This window comes from Trichoplusia ni, chromosome 22 (genome assembly GCF_003590095.1).
Source record: "Trichoplusia ni isolate ovarian cell line Hi5 chromosome 22, tn1, whole genome shotgun sequence".
NCBI lineage: Eukaryota > Metazoa > Arthropoda > Insecta > Lepidoptera > Noctuidae > Trichoplusia > Trichoplusia ni.
The window spans coordinates 6,065,050-6,079,283 of NC_039499.1; the positions used below are offsets into that span (position 1 = coordinate 6,065,050).

At 40.6% G+C, this 14,234-nt stretch overlaps 1 protein-coding gene across 2 annotated transcripts; it reads left to right on the forward strand.

Annotated features, from left to right (window-relative positions):
* The first annotated feature begins 1,417 nt into the window (after positions 1 to 1,417).
* LOC113504479 (mucin-5AC-like) lies at positions 1,418 to 14,162 on the forward strand. 2 transcript variants are annotated; one of them, XM_026886780.1, is made up of 11 exons: positions 1,418 to 1,847; positions 8,616 to 8,684; positions 8,986 to 9,201; positions 9,474 to 9,563; positions 9,775 to 9,993; positions 10,082 to 10,279; positions 10,846 to 11,608; positions 11,692 to 12,104; positions 12,217 to 12,336; positions 12,413 to 12,541; positions 12,641 to 14,162. In XM_026886780.1, the coding sequence occupies exons 1-11, from the start codon at positions 1,787 to 1,789 to the stop codon at positions 13,531 to 13,533; spliced, it is 3,171 nt and encodes a 1,056-aa protein (XP_026742581.1). In that variant the 5' UTR covers positions 1,418 to 1,786; the 3' UTR covers positions 13,534 to 14,162. The 2 variants fall into 2 exon arrangements, with proteins under 2 accessions (XP_026742581.1, XP_026742582.1); XM_026886781.1 differs by lacking the exon at positions 1,418 to 1,847 and adding an exon at positions 8,221 to 8,226.
* The last annotated feature ends 72 nt before the right edge of the window (positions 14,163 to 14,234 follow it).

The window sequence follows — 14,234 nt, forward strand, 5'->3', positions numbered from 1 at the left end:
GCGCGAGTGAGTTTTACAGACAAATATTAATAAAACTCATTAGAATTAGGAATAAAGTAAACTGTGAACTGTTTAGAGTAACAGTGTATTTAACTGGAAAAAAGAAAGTGCTGCGTCATCGTCAGCGCCGGCGCCCACTGGCGGAGCTCCTTACACAGATACTTCAATCATAGATCATGGAATTCTACAAAACTATCGTTTTGGGGAAAACCAATTAATCGTTAAGTATGTTCAAATATTATATTTTAGCATGTCTACCATAGGTCTTATGCCTTATGTGATATTTGTCCTTTTGTTCTTATTCAAGATGTAATGTGTTAGATCAAACCTGTCGACCGACACATCCCGATCGTAGCCAAATCAAATCAGATTGTGAGTTGTGCGAGTCTAATCACCACGATCAATAAATTTAATTCCGATCGCGGGCTATCGGGCGATCGATTAATTGTTTTGTAGTAAAAAAGTGTGGCCAAAAAAGTAATGGTCCGTCTACTGAAAAAGTTTACACACCTGTTGAGTATAAAAAAGCTATTCATTCAAATTGGATTTAACACTAGCTCTTCGCGGCCTTCGAAAGCAGGTTGTTAAAGTTTCGTAGATGTGTGCAACCCAAATTACAGATGACAAAAAGGCTGGAATACCACAGCGGCCTCCGGGCTGTCAAATCAGCGATCAGCTGGTACCAGTCGCCGAGGACACCCGCTCAGGTCGTTGACCTGGCCCTTGACTTGCAGGAGACGTTACGTCTGGGAACTTTTAAAGTTACGATTCGACTCACTCAATTCATCACTTATTCAGATTTTATAAGCTGTTTTTGATAGGTCCGAAAAAAAGAGTTTACAAAATGACGTAGCTTTTGCATGGTTTAAATTTAAAGACTGCGGAATTATACTGTCTGAGTGATTTATGAATTTTGTTAATGTTTTTGTTAATATACCATGTGATTCTAACTGGATTACCAAGACTTATTCTCTTCATAAGATGTTAAGTATTTAAATAACTAAATACTACGTAGTTCAATTCGTCTTACGAAGATAATATTGAACAAAATATAAAATCTTTAACGTTAAGTATTTCACCGAATTCCCCGGGCCCTTGATATAGGTCCAGCTTGACCGCGAGGGTATTAAACAATAAATTGCGGTTTGCACAAGGACGAGTCGTTAATCAACCGCGGAGCGCGGCGCGCCCTGCGGCGGGCGGCGATTTGGGCGCGCAGCAGACTTACGAACGTAGAGACAGGGAAATCAAATCGATGTATTTTGAATTTCAATAGCAACTGATTCTTAAGGTCATGAAAACTTTTATTATTACTTAGTTTATGTTATTCATTCATAGAATAAAGGTATTTTTGTGTAATATAATAAGTGGTTTATACTCATGACCAGTCAAATTTCAATAGATTTTGCAAACTAAGTACTGTAAACGAAATCATTTTTGCTTTACAATAATTGTGGAATTAAATTTATTCATCAGTCTGTCAAATGCTTGTAGTTTGATTGATGCACGTTGTTAGGTTACCTGAAGCTTCATGATTTGTTGTAAAGTTACGTTTACTGAGAAAGCTTTTCTTTTTTCTAATTACAGAGGAATGAAGAAGTTGTTTCTACCTAAGACACAGATATCCCACTGCAAAGTGTTCACGATTGTTTATATTTTTTATTCAATGTGTCTGGTCTATAGATTGTTAGGGCGTGCATGATGTGTGCGCGGGCGCAGCAGCGCGGCCGCGGCGTGAGTGCGTCAGTGCAGTGTCGCGCGCCACGAGTGTCGGCCGCACGCGAGCATGTTCCCCGCGCAGGCGCTCGCCGCCGCCGCCGCCGCGCTGCTCGTCGCCGCGCACGCAGGTCCTTTGTACCACCGCCGTCGCCATCGCCATGCAAATCCAACGGTCGACGACCCCAGTGATATATGCGAAGGATTTACCGCCCTCAACACTATTTTATTGCCTTTTTTACTCAACTTGTACAGATTCCTATCGGATTTTGTTATTTGATTTACATAGAACGTAGTCAAAGCCTCAAAGTAATATTTTAATTTACGTGATTTCGATCGGGTAAAGTGTGAGTTCTATTAATTCATAGATGAAGATATTTTTGCCACCAGCTGACCGTATGTATTTTGGTCTCAATTTCGTATAAAAAAATTAAAAGTAACGTATTTTTTAAGTGTTTAAACACATGTTTAATGCAACGTCCTCTTCAGTACTTGAACTGGTATAATTTTGAGATAAAATTATGCCAACGGAGTTCATTTTTGACATTCGCAAAGTTGCTCATCGTATCCCCTTACAGAAGAGTTCAACGCGCGATTGAGAGTCGCGCTGTGAACTTGACAATGATTTTTCAAGCGTACTTTAACTTCAGTTCTTTATTTACGTTTCTATATTTAAAATATTTTCAATGTCATGGGGTAGTTGATAATTTTAAACTTGCAATTTATTAATTAGTAACTTTTCGCTACATATTTTTTTCATATCATTTGCTACTACATCTTATTTTCATGAAATATTGGAGAGGCCAAACTTTTGAACAGTGTGTGCATTTGGAATTTCAATAGATTACATACTAGCATAATCCAAACATTAAGTTGATATCTTATATTTCTATATACCAACGACAATCGTCTCATTGACCAGTAGAGTACCACAGTAGCACACGGCGGCGCGGCTCTGTGTCACTGGAGCGCGCAGGACTACACATTTACATAATAATATGAAACAATCGACCACAGTTTCTATATTTTAATGCGTACAGCTATTGTTAGTCTGGGTTTAGGTACAAGAAGAGAGTATTATTTTCTAAGGGCATTTGCGAACATTTTGAATCTTAACGAGATGCTTATAAAAATTAAAAACAAAAAAATAAATATGTAAGTTGTTTAAACAAATACTTTAACAAGTTTAGGATAAATTATTTCTAAGTTAATATTATAAAAGGTAACTTTTATCTAGGTCTTTGATAATATACTATTTTTGCAGAGGCAAACCAGATATACCTAAATTAGATAAAATATTTTTGAAAAACGTTCTTGAGGTCGCTTAGAACCACGCAATTAAATGTGATGTGAATACTTAAGGCCTGTGAAGCCTTTGTTATAGTCATTGTTTTAATTATTATGTGTATAAACTTGTTTTTTATTCACGGGCCGGAACATGAAACATGCATATTTTGTATGAAATTACTGATTATAGTATTATATTGACTACATGTGTTGAAAACCAAATGTTTATTAGTATTTATAGTGATTGATTCCAGTCTGTCAAGACAGAAGGCTGGAAATGTTGATAACGTTTAGTAAATGCTACTGCACTCTCCAAGAGCGCGAATATTTTGTAAGTAGGTACCTCTTTGTTCAATTTGAGCCGGGTCAACTTAGATTTATAGATCTTACAAAAAAGGTCCTCCTCAGGAATTGGCTAGTAGATAGAGTTAAAACAGTGTTGATAGTAAGTGAAGTAGGGGAATTTTTGGGCATTCATGCATATTATTTGGTTACGAACAGGGAAAGTAGTCATTAGTCATTTTTGAAACAATAGCTGTAAAATAATAATTGTGAAGAGAATGAGATGAGATCACAGACTTGAAGCGCGAGTGTTTCAGTGGACTCAATCCATTCTACATGTCCTGCGTGATTCTCACGCGAAAGAATTAGTAATTTTTTATGAAAGTCGCAGGTTAAAATACTTCGTATTAAATTTAACCTCGTTACTGCTCATAACAATTCAATTACTTTTAGTTTTCATTCAGTACTTAGTAGACGTACTCTTTCTCTTGCGTACCCTTGAGTCGAGTCTCGCATTTTAAACTAAATGTGCTTATTATAATGTGCGTTACTAAACTTTTTGCTCGGGTTACTGAACTTCTGTGTCCAAAATGGGGAAAATAGTCTATCTTCGAGCCAACGCACTGTAAATATGCTATCAATTAATTTCTATATTCGAGGACGCTCTCACAACGCGCGCCATTCATAAATCACCAAAAGAGGATTTTTGTAGTTTGCCGTAATCTATGCTAATGTGAGGGCCCGCTATATCCACAACAACTTAACATTCCTATAATTAAAGTGTTGCATTTGAAACCGACCCTTATTACTAGGCAATAAGAACGATTGTGTATTTCTTAGCAATTTGAGTCATGGCTTATTGAATGACACTCCAAATATTTTAGGCAGAAGGTTAGGTTTATACATATGTATAACTTTTTATTTGAACGACTAAGCTATTATCAGGGGTTTTCACAAATATTCAAATTACGTGCACAAAGACACCTAGATTCAGCACAAGCATTTGTGCATCGTGTTATATGTGAAGTTCGACTCCGCGACACGTCGCACAAAGTGGGTTTTTTATTTACCACTCGTCTATCCGTGCAATTAAGTTAAATCAGTAAATTTGGATTGAACCCTTTCGTTTTTGTTTCGATAGTAGATCGGTAATTCTCCCTTGTCTAACAAGCTTAAGACCTTAAGGCTAACCATGAGCCTTCTGTACATTCATATGTTACGAGTGGAGCAATGAATGAGCGCCAATACTAAGAGCTAGTGAGCGCTGCGCGGGCGCAGGCCAGCCGGAATACGTAATGCTGTGAGGCGAGTGCCGTTTGTTTCACACATAGTTTACTTCGCCAGTGACAAGTTCAAGCTCACCAGTTCACCCACTTACGTACTCATGGTACCGACTGCATTATTGTTTTTAAAACTCGATTTGCTCAACTTTATAATATGGAGGGATAACTCTACTCTTCTGATGGGGAAATTGCCCGTGAGTTTTTACTGGTTCGATTAAAATGGAATTGGATTTTACTGGGACATTTGCTTGTATACTACAGTTTGGTTTTGTTATCAAGACCCAATAAATTTCCTGTCACTGGTTTTCTTGTCTTGCACCATAATACTTCGGATTTCGTTTCGTCTCTTAATAACGATTTAAAAAATCAGTTTATTATATCAATATGGCTAAGGCTAAAAAATTTTATTCGTTTATATTATATTCTGTCAATTTTTTTTCAATTTTATTGGCAAAAGGAACTTGCGTTTTATATTCTAATCGATACAAGTAGATACAGTTTATTTTTTTATATTTTTATAGATCAGACGATAAAGATTTTTTCTTTTCAATTATTTACGACACATGTCATACATACCTCAGTCATCAGGAAGATTTCTTTTGTACCGGTATTTTTTTTCCAAAGATAGTAATGAATACTTATAATAACTGTCAAGCGTATTGTTTACAGTAAGTTATGTCGACCCAGTTGTAGAGTGACGAGTGACCCGATTTGCATAGAATCGAAGTGAGCGAAAAAAAACATTTATCTTAAGTTACAGTCAGTTTCTCTACCACAAGTCAACTCATTGCCTACTAACAACTACTCTGGACTGGACACATCAAAACTCAAATACCATTGACATATTTTGGTCGCAGACACAGTTACACTATGACGTTTGATGTAATATTTGTCTGTCTGTCTCCATACAAGATGTTTGCCTTTAACGAGGTTTTCGACAAGCTCTTGACTCCTTAAGTCGCGACTTTATGAGAACTAAAAACGGTTTAACTAAAGATGTAGAACACATTAATGTTGTTCAAGTAATGATTGAGGAAAATGTGAAGTTTAAGTGTAATGAGTGTTTGAACCGGCGGCGGTACAGTTAGTGGCGATTGTTGGCCGGTGTCGGGAGATACGATCTGGTTGTGAGACAATGCTCAGACGAGTCTCGTTCGACCACTCCGTAGGGCTGCCACACAACATTCGAAAGGAGTACTGGACTAACATAATAGAAGTGAAAATATATGATAAGCTTTTTGGATGAGTTTCATATGACCGTCCCCCAGATACGCAAATTATTGATTTTCTTGAAATTAATTACTGTTCAATTCTTATTTCCTCAAAGGACATGGAAATTTAAATTCTAAAGAATTCCATTTGTAATCATGACTTACAAAAATAATTGTAATATTGTGTGGTCAGTATTGGGTTAGTACAGTAGTGTTCGGTGTTAGCCCTACGTCGGTTGTTCCCGGGCTGGTCCGCCGAGCGGAAACGTCTGCCGGCTAGTTCCCATCGCACCACCATGGGAAGCTCCCATTGTTAGCCTACAGTTATTACTTATTACTGACATATTCTATTCTAATATGGACCTCTTTTTAGGCTGCCATTGTAACGGACTTCTGCTCTATACTTATAACAATTTGTTGTTTGCATTAATTGTACATGATGTGATGTCACAACATGTTACCGTTTGCTGCGTTTCTAGGTCTGACTTAGTGTTTATGACTTTTTAGGAAATAATACTACAAATCCTCTCACTGTAAATGTAAATTTAGCATACTTTGTGTAAATCATCGTGCTAGTGTTAGCGGAACATGTTTCACTTAAATTTCTTCGTTTGAACATAATCTAATTATCTCATCAGAACTTTTCGTAGTATTAAGTATAAGTATGTTTTAGTGTTTTTGGGCTAGTTTAACAAATGGCGTTTCGCACTGAAAATTAATTAGTATGTACGAGAACAGTAACAGCCTTCACTTTTGGTATCGCATTACATGGAGCTAGTCAGTGTGACGGCTATGGGAAAGTATGCTGTCAATCTGTCATAATAGTGGGAAAAAGTCCGGAGGTTTCGCCAGAAATTGTTAACAAGTTTATACATCCATTATATATTCACGGGCGACAGCGGCTCGCACGGCCCAGTTCCATTCCATATTTCTATGGCTACTTATGTTTTAGCATGACATGCTAACGTACACGCTGCTCTCCCACGATATACAAACAGTCGTATCACTGCCGATGATAATTAGTTTTGACTTCTATTTATACCTATTCTGTTTTGCCGTCGGCACATGCGCGCAGAACTGGCAGTGTTAGTTGCAAGAGGTTGGATGCGCGCAGTCCGCAGACCAGGGCTCGGGGTCAAAGGACCACCCACGTACCTGAATGAACGCGTCTGCGAGCAAAACCTGCGAGACATCACTGTTACGTCAAACTTGTATGAGCAGAGGGGCGGGGGGCGGGGGGCGGGTAGCGCGGCGATTCATACTAGTTTTATGTTCTTGTAAAGCCTGTTTCTGATTTGTAGATTGATGTATAGTAATGATTTTTTTCTTCTGACTGGATAGGAAATGGATTCAGGTTGCCTAACATCAGCACAAATTTCGTAATAATTGACCTCTACAATTTATTCTGTTGGTCAAGTCGCCTCAATTTTAGTTTCAACTTGTTTTAGTTAAGCTTCCACAAGCTACTATTTTGGTACTTACATTCAATAGAGATATGTTTTTTACTGATTGCATACTATAATTATGTTATATCACTAACACTTATAAGTCCTTTTCATATACTGAATAGGGATTGTTCTAGAAACGCAATCGGGTTTTATTTTATAATGATGTCACCGTTTCACAATCGTATTGTTTTTCAGTGTCATTGTAATCCGCAATGTACTATATTATAATAATGTAAACATGTAGAATATGTTTGCTTTTGAATTTCGGATACTGTTCAATCAAACGAAATATTTACAAACAACAAAATTATCGATAGCTCGCCATTCAATATTTCTTTCAAAAATAATTTTAGTATCGTTTAGCACTAATGTGTTAGGCAATGGTCACGAATCATCCAATTTGAGAGCTAGGTTTAGCGTGAGCCTAGTAAGGCTAGGTTGTGTGGAGTCATACTGTCCAGTGTTGCGGACAGGTCCGGCCGAGCCGTGGGCGGCTCATTCACGCGCCGGCCGGTTCCCACGCCGCGGCCGGGTTCCTGCTCGATACCCACGCTATGGCCATACTACACAACCTGTATCGCCTGTCTCGGCTTATCTCCAGATATCATCGTAGTAAACTATATTGTTATGTCTCTGTTTTGATTGGCCGCGGGTCAATGCCCTCCTTATGTTCACGACAGTTCCAAGATGTTTACCTGTGATCTAAGATGAGTAGATTACTTACCTACCTATTTGTTTTGAGCACGTATATGGCTTTATTGGATATTTTAGTTTATAATATTTCGTGAGTAACGGTGAAGGCTGATGTCGTGTCGATATTTGGATGTTTTAATGTGACGTCGTGACGCGCGGTGTGTAGGCGTGCTGATTATAAATGTTATTTTTCCGTATCAGGTGGACGCCCTTTTAATTTTGAAGTTCTAGTGGAATAAATTATATTAACAATACTTTTCGAAATTTTACAGTATTTTATGATAAGCAGTTTGCAAACCATTGTAGGTAGGTATATTCTCCGTTCCTTTTGAAAAAGAACGTCTGAATGAGCTCCGCTGTAGTCCAGGGTATCGGTCTGTGTGGCCCGACACCCGGCAGACTGGTCCTGGTTTTTATTGCGCCTGCGCATCGTCCGGCGCATGCGCGCTTTAACTATAATGTCACATTTCGATTGGCAAAAGAATAAAATCAACATTTTCTTGCTAGTTGTTGTTTTTTCAATAACTACTTTAAGGTTCCTAAATTTAACTAGAAAAAAAGAGGCAATTTTGAAACGTAAACTTGTAAATGTAGACATGGGCTGCATTCGTGTATCACTGGTGTCGTCTACTTTGGGGAACATGAGCATTCTATTTCCCTTCAACATATTACTAACGATATTTCTCTTTTTTCAGATTCTGACAATGTTGGTATATTTAACAGTTTAGCTCAACAACTATCACAGCGCCGTTTGACGTTAAGAAGTAAGTGCTATCTATAACTGTTTGCACTTTTATCATGATAATATATTAATAAGTCTTTGTCCAAGATTTCTGACGTTAGACCTAGGAGAAACAGGAAATTATTACCTAAGCATGTTAATTTATCTACGCTGAATGGAAAGTCATTGTTCAAGAGAAATACTAAATAAATCTATTGTCTATTCCTATCTGGACATCGTCAGCGTCTATTTAAATCTATAGTCAATGAATATCATAAACAAGCCTATATAATATATGTGTATACGCTGAAAAGCTAGTCTATAATGGATCGTGTTTCGTCCAGGTAAAGCAGCCATGCCCCCGGGATGCCTGTACGAGGGCCGGTGGTTCTCGGACGGCGCGCTGGTGACGACGCGCGAGGAGTGCCTGCGCTGCCTGTGCGTGCACAACGCGCTGACGTGCCGCCGCCGCGCGTGCGCGCCGCTGCCCGACCCCATGCCGCGCCGCTGCCACGTCAGGCATCGCCGGGGCTCCTGCTGCCCTGAGATGCACTGCCCAGGTACCTACATAATCATAATTATCACCGTTATCAACCTTCATGACGTGTTGCTCCGACGGATTATCACTTTCACGGATTGTTTGATAGCTTTCCATAGTGCTATCTTTTGACAGGCGAAGAATATAATGAAGGTCATCCCTCGCTACTTCAGTCCATCAACCACTATTGGTCACACAGCGACTAATCCTTTTAGTTTCTATTGAGATTGCATTCATTTTATTCGTGTAGTTTGTTTAGGGTGACTCTTCAAATGTTGCGAATCTTATTTACAGATGGTGTGACTTACACAGAACACGGCGCGGTGGCTCGCTTCGAGAATGAGGAGGCAGCAGACGTCTCGACACCGTCCTCACTCAGCCACGGTATGTTGACTTTCGATGTTACTGTTATGAATAAAATTAATGTTTAATATAGTGAATAATTTAAATTGTTCAATTTTTCTTAGAAACAGTCGTAGTCCCTATGTGAAATAGTCTTATTGAAAGATCCAAAGTTAGTAAATGTCCGACACTGAAGTTAGTGTAAGAGTATTGAGCGTCACGCTCACTGCTGATGATACTGGAGTGTTCCCAGCGTGCGTGGAGGGCGGCACGGTGTACGCGGCGGGCTCGGCCATGGGCTCCAGCACGGCGTGCGAGCAGTGCTTCTGCCTGCAGGGCGCGCGGCGCTGCGTCCGGCCCTCGTGCCTGCCGCCGCCGCCGCACTGCGCGCCGCGCCCCGCCGCCGGCGCCTGCTGCCCGCAGCGCTACTACTGCGACCGCTCCGACGAACAACATCTATCTCATGAATTTGGTAAACTACTTATTTATTACCATAATTATACTTACAAAAATCATTATCATTACAATCTGAATCTAACCTACACGGCGCAACGTTACAGATTGTCTAGTGGATGGTCAGTGGGTAAAGGAGGGCGCTAGTGTGCCGAGCGGTGGCAACTGCTCAGCCTGCTTCTGCCTGCACGGCTCCGTGCGCTGCCAGGCCATGAGCTGCGCGCCGGCGCTGAGCGGCTGCCGGCCGCTGCTCGCGCTCGGCGACTGCTGCGCGCACCAGTACATCTGTGACCATAATAAACATAGTAAGAATACAATCATACTACATACATGTTATAAGGGATTTTTTTAACTTAAAATTTCCAGAGAATGATTGTTTAAGGATCATGATAAGGATAGTCAGTTCTTAATATGACGTCTTAGCAAGATATGCTTAAACGATATCCCTATATTATTTGCCCTAAAAGCGCAATCAGTGGCAGGGTGCACTATACATACACATTTTGCACTCTACTCATCCTGCTATTTCTGCTCAGTCGGAAGATGGACCATCCTATATAACCTGGCGTCTTCCGCCGAGCCGGAGCACACAGAGACCCAAACGTCTAGATCGACTAGGTAGAAGTATTCAGATACATTCAGACTTGGTGACTAATAGCACCGTGCACTCCTGTCACTGTTGACTTACAACACTTTCTGTCACTGGAGTAACAATTAGATGCCGATATGTGTTGTACCCTTCACCAGTATCATAACTCATCTTCAGTAAATAATGTGCTTTAGTAGAACTTGTAATTAACAATAAATGTTACTTTAAAGTGTTTTGAGGTTTGTTTATACAGTATGTTTACGAATCTTGCTTCATTCCCAGAGCACCCATCGAGTCAAGTAATAGAAAACTCTATGGTCTCTACGAAGTACGACAATCGAGCGCTTCACCTTTCGAAATCGAGCAAGATCGAAAGTACTACCCAGACGATAACTGGAATATACACAGTGAAGGATACACCAACCGCGACAGCTACTAAAAACCACTTGATAACCACCACTAAAGTTAAAAGAAAAACTAGCGAACCACCCGCAAGACTCAGTCCAAACACAGAACAAAATACTAATAGAACATCCAGCACCGGCAATCTTACTACTACTGTAGACCCAGTCACCTCCGGTAAACTGGTAGAAACTACCAGTGAAGTAACTTCTGATAATACCACGGAACAACCCGAAGGAACAGTTAAAATTGTCATTAACGGAACTATTAACTGCACTGCCGAACTGTCATCCACATCATTACCTTTAAGCATCCCCCTTAACGACACTGAAAGAATACAAATGGAAGCCATGCCGAGAGTACCCATCGTTAACATAGAAGCCCAGACTTACTCCCCTAACGATATCATCACTGATAGAAGCGTTAACGGCGGCTTTGATGAAAACGATACATTCACCATAAACGTGACCAGCTCCCTCATGACCAACACCAGCCACTCCACCACCAGACCGGTGATGACGGTGTCGAAGATACCGGCGCCCTCCGACTCGGTCGATACTTTTAATAGTTCAAAGAAAACGAAAGGGGACTATGATTACGATTATACTGAACCGACACTGCCTCCATCATTGCCTAATTTAAAGTAAGCCTTCAAATATTCCATACTTATATTGTTGGGGCTTAAGTGTAGCGTTATCTTTATTCGTTATGTTTGTTTATTTCCAGAATTATACCGTTTGTGGCAGCCGATGCGGTGGTCGACGACGAACCGACAAAAGACGCCATCACATACCCAATATTGGAGCGAGAGGACAAGTTTCCCGTGTACTATCCTAGTGGTGACTCAAAGGAGCCATACCCAACCAGACGAGAGGACATCTACAATCCTACGCAGTATCCAGTATTCATATCGGAGAAAGTGGAGCCTTCCTACCCAACTATAACACAAGACGTGGACTTAACCAGTCACAGGTACCCAGTGCAGAGTGATCTGGGAGTCCATGAGTACACCGTGTCGACGTCGCTGGGAAGCCACTTGTCTGAAGCTAAGGCCGTCACCAACGTACCCACCACCAGTTCTACATTTGAATTAGAGACTCCGAGTGTCAATTTATTTTCGCCACCTGTGGAGACCGAAGGTAAAACAGTTACCGCCATATTTTGCATTTTAAAATTAAGCACCACACTTATTCACTTTGTTAACCTAGTAAAAGTAATGCAGAGATACAAAACGAGTATTTTGTGTTTCAGGTGGGTTTGTACCGAAAGGTCCGGGTATCCTAGACGAGTACTTCACAGTTTACGCGAGCACGCCCCCGGCTGCGTCTGTGCCGCATCTTACTACTTCTATGCAACTTGATATAACTAAAGGTACTGCAATTTGAGCAAAGTCATTAGACGCTGTTAAAATTTCAGAAAATGTACCAACATTATAATTGTGTTTCAGATTCGTGTACGACGGAGGACCAGCGCTCGGTAGCCGAGGGTGACTCCGTGGAGATCCGCTGCTCGACATGCACGTGCCAATGGGGCGAGCTGCGGTGCAGGCCGAGCCAGGACCCCGCCTGCCTTATAGGTATAACATCAGCTTTGCTTTAAACTGTTTAAACAAACCCTAATTTTATCATAATAAAATATTATTATACAACTAAATTTTGGCGAACTGTAATTGCAGATAAAAATACAAATACGTCGAAAAAAGAAGAAAAAGTTAATGAAACTAAGGTTGTACAGAAGAATGAGTCATCACCAGTCACTCTTGATTTTACTGGAGCTGATGTTGCTGGTAATAAAGACATGGTGACTACCGAGAAGGCAATTGTAAAGGATGTCAATGAAAAGATCGCTAGTACTAAAGTATCATCGACTCAGACTGAATCAGTTCCAACTACAACTCTTGCTCCTAGTACCACTCCAAAACCTGTTGTTAAAGTTACAACAACTACAACTACACCAACACCCATCAAGGAGGTCAACGATACCTCACAAGAGTATGATGATGACGACGATGATGAAGGATTCTCGTTGGGAAGTATGCTCAAACTGCTGCTGAGTGATACCTATGAGTCGACCACTGCCGCCCCGACCAAAAAGATTACCAATGCACCTTCCAGTAAACCCACACCTGTTATCACATCCACTAGAAGACCACCTTCTGTTGCACCCTTCATACCCCTTCCTCCACAACCCTACATACCTCAAAAAGCGCCAAACATGGTAAATAGAATTGACCACCTGGTGCTCGGAGAAGCAACGGCCATAAAACGGACCACCCCTCGACCGATCACAAATAAGACCACTAAGCGGCCGGTTCCAAAGACCACGACGGAGAGGCAACCTGAAATCAAAGAAGTATCCGACTCGTTTAAGCCTGTGGCGCACGAAGGTCCGCGGCCTCCGAACCTGGGGGGACTCCCAGGAGTAGGGGCAGGCCTTCTGAAGCTCGCCGGCTGCAACATCTACGGCAGGATGTACAGGGTTGGCAGGATCATCGCGGAGCTGTCGACGCCGTGCCAGGAGTGCTGGTGCACGGAGCTGGGCGTGCAGTGCAAGCCACTCGGCTGCTGAGCACCGAACATTAGAATTTACTGTAAAGCGTGTGATTGTGTGATTAGTTTTATTTCCGCGGAATATTTGCTCATCACCGGACAATTTGTGAACGATGTGGCCATTTTAATTAATTTATATAATAATAATATTAAAGGCTACATTGTGGATAAAACAAAATTAAAACATTTGGATTCTCCTAAATCACATAAAATGTTTAGCATAGGTAAATTAAAGTAGGTCAAATGTTATCGACGGTCGCCTCTCGTCCGGTAGTGATTGTTTATATTCTTTCAGAAGGTTTAGTTAAAGTATTTATTTTATACAAAAAAGCCGGCAATGATCTCATACGAAATAGACTACCATAGACTTGATTGTTTACTCAGAATAATTAACGCATGTAGTACACATGACTACAGGTCACAACTCATAAGATGTAAAGTAATTGGGAATATTGACTGATGTAAACTGCAAACAGGTAAGTATCAGACACTCCTCGTGTTTAGGACTCGGTGTCGCTCCGCAGCGCCCTCTCGCAGCCGGCAGCGGCGTTACATGATAGCCCCGTGTTAACACTTGTTCTTAGAGAATATTATAGTTCTATATAATACCTAGTATTATTTAGTTAATAAATCGATATAAATATTAAACTAAATGTGTTTTTATTGTTTGGTATTTTTCAAGGTAAATACTAAGAACCATCTGAATTTTTATGTTTCTCG

Excerpts from the sequence above, each read along its gene's own strand:
- LOC113504479 (XM_026886780.1), top strand. The coding sequence starts at position 1,787 with ATGTTCCCCGCGCAGGCGCTCGCCGCCGCCGCCGCCGCGCTGCTCGTC. Across the intron at positions 1,848-8,615 it reads GCTCGTCGCCGCGCACGCAG|ATTCTGACAATGTTGGTATA; the intron begins GTCCTTTGTACC and ends CTCTTTTTTCAG. Across the intron at positions 9,564-9,774 it reads ACCGTCCTCACTCAGCCACG|CGTGCGTGGAGGGCGGCACG; the intron begins GTATGTTGACTT and ends GAGTGTTCCCAG.